Below are 15711 nucleotides of genomic sequence, written 5' to 3' on the forward strand. Positions count from 1 at the left end.
TATCTCTGGCATTGCACATCCCCTAATCTAATAGATCAAATAGAAGAAATGGAAGACGGCACTCCGGTATTGGTGTCCAAATTCAAAAAAGGTGGTTTATTGATCCCAATACATACAGAATGATGCAACGTTTCGACCTAACAATAAGGTCTTTATCGTGCTTGATAAAGACCTTATTGTTAGGTCGAAACGTTGCATCATTCTGTATGTATTGGGATCAATAAACCACCTTTTTTGAATTTGGACACCAATACCGGAGTGCTGTCTTCCATTTCTTCTATTTGATACGTTTGCCTTGGTCAAGCTTGAGGATGGGCACCCACTAACCCTTATAAGGGTTTGAACACTGTGCATCTCCCATCATTTATATTGGACCCTAATCTAATAGAATATTGTTCTGGTTCACCTCTTATTGTATTAGGACAGTGTTTCCCAACCAGGGCGGATTCAGCTGCTGCAAAACTATAACTTCCAGCATGCCCGAACAGCCAAAGGCTGTCCAGGCATGCTGGAAGTTGTAGTTTTGCAACAGCTGAAGGCACCCTTGTTGGGTGACACTGCAGTAGAGTAATGTCCGTCAGCTGCCGTGCTGCACATGTACGTAACCCTAAGGGTAAGGTCACACGTAACGGACCCGCAGTGTATTTTACGCTGCCGATACACCGGTGACCTGACCTATAGTGTGCCTCCAGCTGTTGCCACCCACCTCTTCCCTGGCCTGTTTGCAGCAGCAATCCGCCCCTCCGAGTAGCCACACAGGGGCCCACGAGTCGTCACACACATGCGCAGTGTATTCAGACATCGCAGCTGCTCCGCAATGTATGAGTACACTGCAGTGTAGCTGCTCGGAGCGGCCGTGTGAGCAGGGCGCGGGGTGGCAACAGCTGGAGGCACAGTATGGGTCGGATCACCGGCTGATCTGCAGTGTAAAATACACTGCAGATCCATTACGTGTGACCCTACCCTAATGGTATTATTATTATTATTTTTTTTTTTTATACATTGTGGTTTATTATGTTTTATGCAGCAAGAGCTGGAGACCGCTCTACGGAAAGCAAAACTATTGAATGTCCAAAGGCAAGATGAGTACGAGAAAGCGAAATCCAGTACGATCCGCGCGGAGGAGGAGCAGCTCAGTATATCCGGAGGACTCATGAAAGATGGCAGCAAACAGGTGGAGAAGAGGAGACGCTTGGAGGAGGAAGCCTTACAGAAGGTACGAGCCGCGCCAAGGGCAGAGATCATATGTCGGATCTGACATGATGACTGTGATTTACCCACCTGTCCCGAGTATTCTATAATGTCCTTCTCGTATAAGCCGCTGCCAGTCACCTCCGGCTCAGACTGAAGACATCTTCCCCTTCCTATTCGTCTTATAGGCCGACGAAGCGAAAGAATATTACAAGACGTGTGTGGCGGAGGTGGAGGAGAAGAGAATAGATATGGAGAGTGTGAAAAGTGAAATTTTAACGCAGATTCGGGAGCTCATCTACCAATGTGATCTCACCCTGAAAGCCGTAAGTCCCTTATGTTTCATCGCTGGATTGGTCGATCGCTGCCGCGTCTTTTACGTGAGACGATTATCGGGAGTGAACATTCATAGGAAAGTCGTTCAGATGAAATCACTGCTGAGATCATTTACTAGACCGCAGTGTTCACCTTTGTCTCCTGTGCCGTGTAGTTCACCTTATATATACTTTAGTTTGGGTTCACACTAGCCGGTTATGGCTCAGTGCGGGAGTCGTGTATATACGGACAGGGATGAGGACTACTGCTCTTTGCAGGAGGAGGGGACAGGAGGAGGACATAGGAGCCTGGAGGAAAAGGAGACAGAGAGGAGTCTGGAGGAGAGGGACAGAGAGGAGTCTGGAAGAGGAGGAGGGGGACAGAGAGGAGTCTGGAGGAGGAGGAGGGGGACAGAGAGGAGTCTGGAGGAGGAGGAGGGGGACAGAGAGGAGTCTGGAGGAGGAGGAGGGGGACAGAGAGGAGTCTGGAGGAGGAGGGGGACAGAGAGGAGTCTGGAGGAGGAGGGGGACAGAGAGGAGTCTGGAGGAGGAGGGGGACAGAGAGGAGTCTGGAGGAGGAGGAGGGGGACAGAGAGGAGTCTGGAGGAGGAGGAGGGGGGACAGAGAGGAGTCTGGAGGAGGAGGGGGACAGAGAGGAGTCTGGAGGAGGAGGGGGACAGAGAGGAGTCTGGAGGAGGGGGGACAGAGAGGAGTCTGGAGGAGGGGGACAGAGAGGAGTCTGGAGGAGGGGGACAGAGAGGAGTCTGGAGGAGGGGGACAGAGAGGAGTCTGGAGGAGGGGGACAGAGAGGAGTCTGGAGGAGGGGGACAGAGAGGAGTCTGGAGGAGGGGGACAGAGAGGAGTCTGGAGGAGGGGGACAGAGAGGAGTCTGGAGGAGGGGGACAGAGAGGAGTCTGGAGGAGGGGGACAGAGAGGAGTCTGGAGGAGGGGGACAGAGAGGAGTCTGGAGGAGGGGGACAGAGAGGAGTCTGGAGGAGGAGGGACAGAGAGGAGTCTGGAGGAGGAGGGGGCAGAGAGGAGTCTGGAGGAGGAGGAGGGGACAGAGAGGAGTCTGGAGGAGAGGGGACAGAGAGGAGTCTGGAGGAGAGGGACAGAGAGGAGTCTGGAGGAGAGGGGACAGAGAGGAGTCTGGAAGAGGAGGAGGGGGACAGAGAGGAGTCTGGAGGAGGGGGACAGAGAGGAGTCTGGAGGAGGGGGACAGAGAGGAGTCTGGAGGAGGAGGGACAGAGAGGAGTCTGGAGGAGGAGGGGGACAGAGAGGAGTCTGGAGGAGGAGGAGGGGACAGAGAGGAGTCTGGAGGAGAGGGACAGAGAGGAGTCTGGAGGAGAGGGACAGAGAGGAGTCTGGAGGAGAGGGACAGAGAGGAGTCTGAAGAGGAGGAGGGGGACAGAGAGGAGTCTGAGGAGGAGGGGACAGAGAGGAGTCTGGAGGAGGAGGGGGACAGAGAGGAGTCTGGAGGAGGGGGGACAGAGAGGAGTCTGGAGGAGGGGGACAGAGAGGAGTCTGGAGGAGGGGGACAGAGAGGAGTCTGGAGGAGGGGGACAGAGAGGAGTCTGGAGGAGGGGGACAGAGAGGAGTCTGGAGGAGGGGGACAGAGAGGAGTCTGGAGGAGGAGGACAGAGAGGAGTCTGGAGGAGGAGGGAGCAGAGAGGAGTCTGGAGGAGGAGGAGGGGACAGAGAGGAGTCTGGAGGAGAGGGGACAGAGAGGAGTCTGGAGGAGAGGGGACAGAGAGGAGTCTGGAGGAGAGGGACAGAGAGGAGTCTGGAGAGGAGGAGGGGGACAGAGAGGAGTCTGGAGGAGGGGGACAGAGAGGAGTCTGGAGGGAGGGGGACAGAGAGGAGTCTGGAGGAGGAGGGACAGAGAGGAGTCTGAGAGGAGGAGGGGACAGAGAGGAGTCTGGAGGAGGAGGAGGGACAGAGAGGAGTCTGGAGGAGAGGGACAGAGAGGAGTCTGGAGGAGAGGGACAGAGAGGAGTCTGGAGGAGAGGGACAGAGAGGAGTCTGGAGAGGAGGAGGGGGACAGAGAGGAGTCTGGAGGAGGAGGGGGACAGAGAGGAGTCTGGAGGAGGAGGAGGGGGACAGAGAGGAGTCTGGAGGAGGAGGAGGGGACAGAGAGGAGTCTGGAGGAGGAGGGGGACAGAGAGGAGTCTGGAGGAGGAGGGGGACAGAGAGGAGTCTGGAGGAGGAGGGGGACAGAGAGGAGTCTGGAGGAGGAGGGGGACAGAGAGGAGTCTGGAGGAGGAGGGGGACAGAGAGGAGTCTGGAGGAGGAGGGGGACAGAGAGGAGTCTGGAGGAGGAGGGGGACAGAGAGGAGTCTGGAGGAGAGGGGACAGAGAGGAGTCTGGAGGAGGGGGACAGAGAGGAGTCTGGAGGAGGGGGACAGAGAGGAGTCTGGAGGAGGGGGGACAGAGAGGAGTCTGGAGGAGGGGGACAGAGAGGAGTCTGGAGGAGAGGGGACAGAGAGGAGTCTGGAGGAGGAGGGACAGAGAGGAGTCTGGAGGAGGGGGACAGAGAGGAGTCTGGAGGAGGGGGACAGAGAGGAGTCTGGAGGAGGGGGACAGAGAGGAGTCTGGAGGAGGGGGACAGAGAGGAGTCTGGAGGAGGGGGACAGAGAGGAGTCTGGAGGAGGAGGACAGAGAGGAGTCTGGAGGAGGAGGAGGGGGCAGAGAGGAGTCTGGGAGGAGGAGGGGGACAGAGAGGAGTCTGGAGGAGGAGGAGGGGGACAGAGAGGAGTCTGGAGGAGAGGGACAGAGAGGAGTCTGGAGGAGAGGGACAGAGAGGAGTCTGGAGGAGGGGACAGAGAGGAGTCTGGAGGAGAGGGGACAGAGAGGAGTCTGGAAGAGGAGGAGGGGGACAGAGAGGAGTCTGGAGGAGGGGGGGACAGGAGGAGGACATAGGAGCCTGGAGGAAAGGAGACAGAGAGGAGTCTGGAGGAGAGGGACAGAGAGGAGTCTGGAAGAGGAGGAGGGGGACAGAGAGGAGTCTGGAGAGAGGAGGAGGGGGACAGAGAGGAGTCTGGAGGAGGAGGAGGGGGACAGAGAGGAGTCTGGAGGAGGAGGAGGGGGACAGAGAGGAGTCTGGAGGAGGAGGAGGGGGACAGAGAGGAGTCTGGAGGAGAGGAGGGGACAGAGAGGAGTCTGGAGGAGGAGGAGGGGGACAGAGAGGAGTCTGGAGGAGGAGGAGGGGGACAGAGAGGAGTCTGGAGGAGGAGGAGGGGGACAGAGAGGAGTCTGGAGGAGGAGGAGGGGGACAGAGAGGAGTCTGGAGGAGGAGGAGAGGGGACAGAGAGGAGTCTGGAGGAGGAGGAGGGGGACAGAGAGGAGTCTGGAGGAGGAGGAGGGGGACAGAGAGGAGTCTGGAGGAGGAGGAGGGGGACAGAGAGGAGTCTGGAGGAGGAGGAGGGGGACAGAGAGGAGTCTGGAGGAGGAGGAGGGGGGACAGAGAGGAGTCTGGAGGAGGAGGAGGGGGGCAGAGAGGAGTCTGGAGGAGGAGGAGGGGGAGCAGAGAGGAGTCTGGAGGAGGAGGAGGGGGCAGAGAGGAGTCTGGAGGAGGAGGAGGGGGGCAGAGAGGAGTCTGGAGGAGGAGGAGGGGGGCAGAGAGGAGTCTGGAGGAGGAGGAGGGGGGCAGAGAGGAGTCTGGAGGAGGAGGAGGGGGCAGAGAGGAGTCTGGAGGAGGAGGAGGGGGGCAGAGAGGAGTCTGGAGGAGGAGGAGGGGGCAGAGAGGAGTCTGGAGGAGGAGGGGGGGGGCAGAGAGGAGTCTGGAGGGGGGCAGAGAGGAGTCTGGAGGAGGAGGAGGGGGGCAGAGAGGAGTCTGGAGGAGGAGGAGGGGGGGCAGAGAGGAGTCTGGAGGAGGAGGAGGGGGACAGAGGAGTCTGGAGGAGGAGGAGGGGGGCAGAGAGGAGTCTGGAGGAGGAGGAGGGGGGCAGAGAGGAGTCTGGAGGAGGAGGAGGGGGGCAGAGAGGAGTCTGGAGGAGGAGGAGGGGGGCAGAGAGGAGTCTGGAGGAGGAGGAGGGGGGCAGAGAGGAGTCTGGAGGAGGAGGAGGGGGGCAGAGAGGAGTCTGGAGGAGGAGGAGGGGGGCAGAGAGGAGTCTGGAGGAGGAGGAGGGGGGCAGAGAGGAGTCTGGAGGAGGAGGAGGGGGGCAGAGAGGAGTCTGGAGGAGGAGGAGGGGGGCAGAGAGGAGTCTGGAGGAGGAGGAGGGGGGCAGAGAGGAGTCTGGAGGAGGAGGAGGGGGGCAGAGAGGAGTCTGGAGGAGGAGGAGGGGGGGCAGAGAGGAGTCTGGAGGAGGAGGAGGGACGCAGAGAGGAGTCTGGAGGAGGAGGGGGGACAGAGAGGAGTCTGGAAGAGGAGGAGGGGGACAGAGAGGAGTCTGGGAGGGAGGAGGGGGGGGTACAGGAGGAGGACATAGGAGCCTGGAGGAAAAGGAGACAGAGAGGAGTCTGGAGGAGAGGGACAGAGAGGAGTCTAGAAGAGGAGGAGGGGGACAGAGAGGAGTCTGGAAGAGGAGGAGGGGGGACAGAGAGGAGTCTGGAGGAGGAGGAGGGGGACAGAGAGGAGTCTGGAGGAGGAGGAGGGGGGCAGAGAGGAGTCTGGAGGAGGAGGAGGGGGGCAGAGAGGAGTCTGGAGGAGGAGGAGGGGGGCAGAGAGGAGTCTGGAGGAGGAGGAGGGGGGCAGAGAGGAGTCTGGAGGAGGAGGAGGGGGGCAGAGAGGAGTCTGGAGGAGGAGGAGGGGGGGCAGAGAGGAGTCTGGAGGAGGAGGAGGGGGGCAGAGAGGAGTCTGGAGGAGGAGGAGGGGGGCAGAGAGGAGTCTGGAGGAGGAGGAGGGGGGCAGAGAGGAGTCTGGAGGAGGAGGAGGGGGGCAGAGAGGAGTCTGGAGGAGGAGGAGGGGGGCAGAGAGGAGTCTGGAGGAGGAGGAGGGGGGCAGAGAGGAGTCTGGAGGAGGAGGGGGACAGAGAGGAGTCTGGAGGAAGAGGAGAGGGGCAGAGAGGAGTCTGGAGGGGGACTGAGAGGAGTCTGGAGGGGGACAGAGAGGAGTCTGGAGGGGGAGGAGGGGGGCAGAGAGGAGTCTGGAGGGGGAGGAGGGGGGGCAGAGAGGAGTCTGGAGGGGGAGGAGGGGGGCAGAGAGGAGTCTGGAGGGGGAGGAGGGGGACTGAGAGGAGTCTGGAGGGGGACAGAGAGGAGTCTGGAGGGGGAGGAGGGGGACAGAGAGGAGTCTGGAGGGGAGGGAGGGGGACAGAGAGGAGTCTGGAGGGGGAGGAGGGGGACAGAGAGGAGTCTGGAGGGGGAGGAGGGGGACAGAGAGGAGTCTGGAGGGGGAGGAGGGGACAGAGAGGAGTCTGGAGGGGGAGGAGGGGACAGAGAGGAGTCTGGAGGGGGAGGAGGGGGACAGAGAGGAGTCTGGAGGGGGAGGAGGGGGGACAGAGAGGAGTCTGGAGGGGGACAGAGAGAATTTCGGTCTCCTTTCGAGCTCATCCTTATAGTTACATGGCAGATCTGTGACTATTGTTTGGCCTCACTGTGACACATTGTCCGCTTTCTCCCCGGCATCTTAGTGGTTATGGAGTCAGGATCTTGTCCCGGCTGTTATAGCAGGTTGTTGGCTGTATGTATGTACCAGTCTGTTCCATCGCAGCACCATAATACTATGCTGCGGTTCAGGAAGGGATTCTGAATATGTGGTCCTTCACTACTGTCACATTACGTCCGGTCCAGTACTCCATTATGTCCACCTGCAGCGTGGCTCTGGACTTCACATTACGTCCGGTCCAGTACTCCATTATGTCCACCTGCAGCGTGGCTCTGGACTTCACATTATGTCCGGTCCAATACTCCATTATGTCCTCCTGCAGCGTGGCTCTGGACTTCACATTATGTCCGGTCCAGTACTCCATTATGTCCACCTGCAGCGTGGCTCTGGACTTCACATTACGTCCGGTCCAGTACTCCATTATGTCCACCTGCAGCGTGGCTCTGGACTTCACATTATGTCCGGTCCAGTACTCCATTATGTGCACCTGCAGCGTGGCTCTGGACTTCACATTACATCCGGTCCAGTACTCCATTATGTGCACCTGCAGCGTGGCTCTGGACTTCACATTGCGTCCGGTCCAGTACTCCATTATGTCCACCTGCAGCGTCGCTCTGGACTTCACATTACGTCCGGTCCAGTACTCCATTATGTCCACCTGCAGCGTGGTTCTGGACTTCACATTACATCCGGTCCAGTACTCCATTATGTCCACCTGCAGCGTTGCTCTGGACTTCACATTGCGTCCGGTCCAGTACTCCATTATGTCCACCTGCAGCGTCGCTCTGGACTTCACATTACGTCCGGTCCAGTACTCCATTATGTCCACCTGCAGCGTCGCTCTGGACTTCACATTACGTCCGGTCCAGTACTCCATTATGTCCACCTGCAGCGTGGCTCTGGACTTCACATTACGTCCGGTCCAGTACTCCATTATGTCCACCTGCAGCGTGGCTCTGGACTTCACATTATGTCCGGTCCAGTACTCCATTATGTCCACCTGCAGCGTGGTTCTGGACTTCACATTACATCCGGTCCAGTACTCCATTATGTCCACCTGCAGCGTCGCTCTGGACTTCACATTACGTCCGGTCCAGTACTCCATTATGTCCTCCTGCAGCGTGGCTCTGGACTTCACATTACGTCCGGTCCAGTACTCCATTATGTCCACCTGCAGCGTGGCTCTGGACTTCACATTGCATCCGGTCCAGTACTCCATTATGTCCGGTCCAGTACTCCATTATGTCCACCTGCAGCGTGGCTCTGGACTTCACATTGCGTCCGGTCCAGTACTCCATTATGTCCACCTGCAGCGTGGCTCTGGACTTCACATTGCGTCCGGTCCAGTACTCCATAGCGTCCACCTGCAGCGTGGCTCTGGACTTCACATTATGTCCGGTCCAGTACTCTATAGCGTCCACCTGCAGCGTGGTTCTGGACTTCACATTACATCCGGTCCAGTACTCCATTATGTCCACCTGCAGCGTGGCTCTGGACTTCACATTGCGTCCGGTCCAGTACTCCATAGCGTCCACCTGCAGCGTGGCTCTGGACTTCACATTACGTCCGGTCCAGTACTCCATTATGTCCACCTGCAGCGTGGCTCTGGACTTCACATTACGTCCGGTCCAATACTCCATTATGTCCACCTGCAGCGTGGCTCTGGACTTCACATTACGTCCGGTCCAGTACTCCATTATGTCCTCCTGCAGCGTGGCTCTGGACTTCACATTACCTCCGGTCCAGTACTCCATTATGTCCACCTGCAGCGTGGCTCTGGACTTCACATTGCGTCCGGTCCAATACTCCATTATGTCCACCTGCAGCGTGGCTCTGGACTTCACATTATGTCCGGTCCAGTACTCTATAGCGTCCACCTGCAGCGTGGCTCTGGACTTCACATTGTAGATGACGTTTTCTCGTCTTTACGGTCAGGACCTTCTGATGTTTTCGGTCTTTTGTGCGCAGGCCACAGTGAACCTGTTCCAGATGCAGACCGCCCAGGTGGTGTCGCTGCCTGTGAACTGCCAGACGCTGTGCGAGAACGCCAAACGCTATGAGCCCGGCCAGCAGTATTCAGAGTTTGTGAAGAACCTGCCCAAAGACGACTGCGGCATCGAGGTCGGGTCTTGTGAAGCGTCACATGGGCGGATCGGGCGGTGAGTGTATGATACGGGGGCGGTCTGTGTTCTGCAGGGTCACCTGTCGTGTACCCCAGTAGACGTGTTTTTGTTTGTCTTTTTTACCTATTTTGTTTTCTTTTTAGGCTTTTATCCAAGGGAGAAGAGAACGGCACCCGGGCATCACAAGGGAACCTGTCCCAGGGCTCTGCAGAGTACACCGCTCAGTCCTCGGAGGACATCGGGAGTCCGCTCTATAGCCGATCCCACAAGGCCGGGCAGAAGAGGTCCAGCAGCAGCACCGATATTCAGAGTAAGAGGTCATCCGTGACGCCTCCGGTATTCACCGTTCTCTTTAGATTTGTAGATTGTGACCGTCCTCTGGTTTTACTCTTTGTAGCGTTACGAGGTCCGCCGTTCAGGTCGTGGTCCACAGGCAACCAGAGCGGTATGTGCAGTGATTCTGAGAGCGCAGGGGGCAGTAGTGAGTCCCGCTCTATGGACTCCCCATCAGCCAGTCCAGGTACAATATTAGTAGTATCCTAAAGGGGAACTCCAGAGGGAAAAAAATGTTTTAAAAATGAACTGGTTTTAGAAAGTTAGACAGATTTGTGAATTATTTATCTAGGAATTCATGTAGTCTTTCCAGTACTTACCAGCTGCTGTATGTCCTGGAGGAAGTCATGTAGTCTTTCCAGTATTTGTCAGCTGCTGTATACCCTGGAGGAGTCATGTAGTCTTTCCAGTACTTATCAGATGCTGTATGTCCTGGAGGAAGTCATGTAGTCTTTCCAGTACTTATCAGCTGCTGTATGTTCTGGATGAAGTCATGTAGTCTTTCCAGTACTTATTAGCTGCTGTATGTCCTGGAGGAATCATGTAGTCTTTCCAGTACTTATCAGCTGCTGTATGTTCTAGAGGAAGTCATGTAGTCTTCCCAGTACTTATCAGCTGCTGTATGTCCTGGAGGAGTCATGTAGTCTTTCCAGTGTTTATCAGCTGCTGTATGCTCCAAAGCAAGTCATGTAGTCTTTCCAGTCTGGCCACAGTTCTCTCTGCTACCACCTCTGCCCGTGTCAGGAACTGTCCAGAGAAGGATCAAATACCCATAGCAAACCTTTCCTGCTCTGGACAGTTCTTGCAAGAGATAGGAGACAGAAAAAAAAAGGACGGCGCCTTGCGTAATACTGTGGGCTAAAAACCCAAATGCCCTTTGAAATGATGTTCACCTTTGGTAAGTCTTGGTATCAAGCATATCATCCTTCACAGGGGGTAGAATGTTGTGGAGATGTGGTATCGCTGGCTGCAGCCCAGAGATGGCCGGTCTCCCGTCAGGAATCGGCAAAAGTCAAGCAGGATCAGTAAAGGAAAAATAGTTCTGCTTATGGCGCTGCCGTGTGGATATCACAGTCACGGAGGAGACGGTGTAAAAAAATAACAATGTATTGATTAAACACATTTAACCTTTTTACATGGTGTGCAAGACGCGTTTCGAAGGATAGTTCCTTCTTTATCAATTTCTACAGAGACATACAGTGATAGAAACATATGTGTGTTTTAGGCGCCAAAACCGCTGGACAGAGGTCAGGGTTACATTTGGGCGGAGCCAGAGTGACACACATTAAAATAACATATTAATGTGAAACAAAAAAGATATATACCCAACATGCATAGTCGGTGTTACATGACCTGTGCTAGTGGTGCATAAGAATATCAGTTTAGTGTATTGGGCAAAAAATGATTTGGTAATTGCCGCTGTTAGGTCTGAGATGAGAGGCGACCAATGGAATAAATATCCCTCATTGCGTCATTGGTTGTCAGGGAGAACTGCTGTCAGTGTGAAGAGGTGGCGACCAATGGGAGGCCAGGGAGCAGTTACGTCATCTGTTATTGTATGTAGGACGTGCCCAGCCGGGCTTGTCATAGTGATGCGGAATGGACCAAAACGCTGGGAGCCGATGTTTGCAAATGTTATTCTATTCGGAAGTCGTGGGAGATATGAAAAAGAGTTGCGGTCAATCAGGCTGTGAGTATGTGATGTCTTTTGGACCAATCAGAGGTCTTTTGGACCAGTCGAAAGGATGCCGACTGATTTTTGCAGAAACAGTTCGGGGCGTGGTTAGAGTGTCCGGTAAGCCAATAGGATTGGATGGTCTGTGGACCAATCACAGTTGCGCCTACTGTTCTTATGAACATAATCGGTGAAATAAGTTTATACAGTGTGTTTAATGTATTCATTGAATCCCATGGGGGTCAAAGTTTTCATTAAAAATATCCAGTAAGTTACCCTCCTGCATAGCTGCGTACATCTTCTGTTTGTGGATGTGGGAATCTCTTCTATCGGGGTGACTGTAAAGCCGGTAAAACTGCAGTTATGGTGGGAGGCTGCATGCCTCGATATGCTGTGCAGTTGGTATCCGTTCTTCTCATTCAGCTGCTCAGCATTTGTGTTGTCCTTCCGATGTATTGGATGCCACACGGGCATTCGAGGAGGTAGACTATGAATGGGGATTTGCATGACATGCGGCTCCTTATTTGGTAGGTATCCCCTGTAGTCTTTGATGTTATTTCTTTACATCGGTTTTTGATGTTGGCACAGCATTTGCAGTTTGTGCCGCAGCATTTATAGACTCCCACTATTTTGTCTTCACCTGTCAGGGGATGTTTTTTGCTAATGGTTTTGAGCTTGTTGGGGGCCAAGATATTCTTCAGTGACCTGGTTTTCTGGAAGATAATTTGTGGTTTAGCTGGAATTACATCTCTCAAGAAGGGATCCATGAGTAGAATCTTCCAATGTTCCTTTAGGATTTTCTTGATATTTTTGTGGTCAGTAGAGAAAGTGGTGAGAAAGTTGTATGAAAAACGGTTTGTCTCTCCAGTTACTTTCTGGTCAGTTGTTTCTGGTTGTAGGCAGGTGTCTTGAGATAAAGTGCCGGCTTCCTTTTTACTGTTTTTGGTGAGTGATTTGGGATATCCTTTAGCTTTGAACCTTGTGTCCAGAATCTTGCTCTGTATTTGGAAGTCTTTTGTGGAGGTACAGTTCCGACGGATCCTCTTATACTGCCCATAAGGGAGGTTTTGTGTCCATTTTTCTAGATGACAACTGGTGTAGTCCAGATAACTGTTTCCATCCACACTTTTAAAGAATGTTTTGGTGGTGATTTTGCCTTTATTGTGTGATACGATTATGTAGGTGGATGTAAAATTGACATTCCAAGTGCTATTGTTAAGGGAGGTGATGAATTGATTGAGGAGATCTGATGTGCCATCCCATACGATAAAAATATCGTCAATGTATCTTTTGTAGGTGATACAATGATGGTAAAGGGGATCGCAATATAATAGTTGGTCTTCAAAAGCACCCATAAATAAATTTGCGAAACTGGGTGCGAATCGCGTCCCCATCGCTGTGCCACAGTGTTGCCTGAATATGCGGCCATTGAACTGGAAGAAATTGTTTGAGTATGAAATTGATGGCATCTAGGAGGAACTCTTTTTGGGGTTCCGGCATCTGGGGGTCTGCTTGAAGGTAATTGGATACGGCAGATGGACCTTGATCGTGTTGGATGATAGTGTACAGTGAGGATATATCCATTGTCAGAAAGATATAGTGATCTTGCCACTGCAGGTCGATGATGGATTTAATAAAATCACTGGTGTCTTTGGTGTATGATGGAAGTTCACACACGTATTTCTGCAGATGGAAGTCGATGTATTGTGAGAGATTTGAGGTTGAGTTGAGTGGGGGGTTGAGTGGGGTGTTTATGAACCTTAGGCAAATGGTAAAACAGAGGTGTGTCGGGTTCATTGATTTTGATGTAGCTATATTCCTGTTTGTTCAAGATGCCATTCTTCAGTCCTTTGTCCAGCAGGGAGGTTAGTTCCTCCGAGTAGGGGATGGCTGGGTTTTTGTCTAGGACTTCATAAAAGGATGAGTCGGAAAGGAGGTGGTTGGATTCAGAGATGTAATGCTCACGATCCATGATGACTATGCCGCCGCCCTTATCTGCAGATTTGATGATGTTGGATTCATCTGAAGACAGCGTTTTGATGGCTTTTTTCTGTTGTGTATTCGGATTCTGGACATAACTATTTTGTGTGTTTTTAGCTAGGTCCTCAAAATCTTTAGATACTTCAGCCATGAATGTTTCAATGAAATTTCCACGGTGGTGGGTGGGGTAGAAGGTAGACTTCGGTTTCAGCCCGGTGTTGATTGGCGGGGGTTCACGTGTGGTTAGGTATACATCCTTGTGATTATCTGAGTATGCTGATGTGGTAACTTCATTTGGTACTGATTTGGGCAGGTTAAAATGCCTTTTGAGGGTTAATTTGCGGATAAATGCGTTTAGGTCTAGGAAGAGGTCAAAGTCATTCGACCGGCTAGACGGGCAAAAAGATAAGCCTTTGGATAGCACACTGAGTTCTATTGGTTTAAGAGCTCTTTTGGAGAGATTGAAGATTTTTATGGTTTCGGTGGCAAGTTCTGAGTTCCCTAGTAGCGAGGTCATCGGGGGAGTGGTTATTGGTGGTTTTTCCTTTTTGTGTCCTCCTCTTCTTCCTCTCTTCCTTTTCTTTTTGTCCTCTGGGGGCGGATTGGTGTCGCTACATGAACAGTCTCCAGTGCATAGAATGTTGGATCTGGAGTTTGACCCAGAGTCGGAGGAAGCCCTAAAAAAGACTCTGAATGGGTATCCCTGTTCTTAGGTGGCGTCTGGTCTACAGCGGTAAGATCGGGGTTATTGCAAGGTGTGTAGAAGTGGTTGGAAGAATATGGGTTGTTGATGTTGGGAGTTGGAGTGATACTCTCGTGGGTAGTGATGAGTGAGTCTTCAAAAATAGAGTCATCAGATATGGTTGCGGTTCTGGATGGAAAGAAATGTCCTGAGGGTAAGGGATAGTTGTTTTGGGGGTACATTTCAAGTAAATCATCCGGAATCCTGATGGGTTTTGTGGTGTTGTTAATTGTTTTTTTTGTTTAAAGGCTTGGTCGCAGTTTTCTTCGTGGTGATCGACCGAAGAGAGTTTCTTGGTGCCTGGATAGGTTTCTTGTTCCAAAGGGGGGGGGGGTGTTATTGGAAGGTTGTTTAATGCTTGGAAGGCGATGTCTTGGTGTTTTGGCTTTTGGTTTATTATTTTTTATATTGTTGTTATTTGTGGTTGATGTGGGATTGATTTTTGTATACATTGAACACACTGTATAAACTTAATTTCACATATTATGTTCATAAGAACAATAGGCGCAACTGTGATTGGTCCACAGACCATCACACAATCCAATCCTATTGGCTTACCGGACACTCTAACCACGCCCCGAACTCTGTTTCTGCAGAAATCACTCGGCATTCTTCCGATTGGTCCAAAAGACATCACATACTCACAGCCTGATTGGCCGCTACTCTTTTTCATATCTCCCACGACTTCTGAATAGAATAACATTTGCAAACATCGGCTCCCAGCGTTTTGGCCCATTCCGCATCACTATGACAAGCCCGGCTGGGCACGTCCTACATACAATAACAGATGACGTAACTGCTCCCTGGCCTCCCATTGGTCGCCACCTCTTCACACTGACAGCAGTTCTCCCTGACAACCAATGACGCAATGAGGGATATTTATTCCATTGGTCGCCTTTCATCTCAGACCTAACAGCGGCAATTACCAAATCATTTTTTGCCCAATACACTAAACTGATATTCTTATGCACCACTAGCACAGGTCATGTAACACCGAATATGCATGTTGGGTATATATCTTTTTTGTTTCACATTAATATGTTATTTTAATGTGTGTCATTCTGGCTCCACCCAAATGTAACCCTGACCTCTGTCCAGCGGTTTTGGCGCCTAAAACACACATATATGTTTCTATCACTGTATATCTCTGTAGCAATTGATAAAGAAGGAACTATCCTTCGAAACGCGTCTTGCACACCATGTAAAAAGGTTAAAGGTGTTTACTAAATACATCTCCTCCGTGACTGTGATATCCACATGGCAGAGCCATAAGCAGAACTATTTTTCCTTTACTGATCCTGCTGGACAGTTCTTGACACTGACAGAGGTGTCAGCAGGTGCACTGTGGTCATACTGGAAAAACTGGACTTCCTCCAGGACATACAGCAGCTGGTAAGTATTGGAAGGATGGAGTTTACATATCTGTATAACTTTTTGTCACCAGCTGGTTTCCCTCCGGAGTACCCCTTTAAAAACTATATAAAAATGGATCCTTGATCTAAGATTTTTCTTATCATTCAGGAGACTTTAAAAGACGCCTTCCCAGGACCCCATCCACGGGAACCATGTCATCTGCGGACGATCTGGACGACCGGGAGCCGCCATCGCCTTCCGATAACGGTAACTACATCCGATGTTGCTTCATGGGTGTATTATACGAGTTGGGCTTAGTGTGGGGGCCACAATCTTAATGTGTGGTCTCTTGGTTTAGTAAATTCTTCCCATTGTATTTAGAGCCTTATAAAATGTTTTCTTGATCTAGAAGGCATGGGTGTAAAACCTGCGACCCTACAGCTGTTATAACACTA

The 15711-nt window shown here is 52.5% G+C and overlaps 1 protein-coding gene across 1 annotated transcript in view; it reads left to right on the top strand.

The window, feature by feature from the left end:
- ARHGAP29 (Rho GTPase activating protein 29) overlaps positions 1-15711 on the top strand; it is a 163660-nt gene that overhangs the window by 98032 nt on the left and 49917 nt on the right. The window contains exons 11-16 of the mRNA XM_056526663.1: positions 1028-1216; positions 1380-1517; positions 9019-9209; positions 9317-9483; positions 9571-9693; positions 15425-15523. Coding sequence (XP_056382638.1) covers positions 1028-1216; positions 1380-1517; positions 9019-9209; positions 9317-9483; positions 9571-9693; positions 15425-15523 — 907 coding nt within the window. The remainder of the gene's footprint in view (positions 1-1027; positions 1217-1379; positions 1518-9018; positions 9210-9316; positions 9484-9570; positions 9694-15424; positions 15524-15711) is intronic.

The sequence above is a fragment of the Hyla sarda genome, chromosome 6 (genome assembly GCF_029499605.1).
Source record: "Hyla sarda isolate aHylSar1 chromosome 6, aHylSar1.hap1, whole genome shotgun sequence".
Lineage (NCBI taxonomy): Eukaryota > Metazoa > Chordata > Amphibia > Anura > Hylidae > Hyla > Hyla sarda.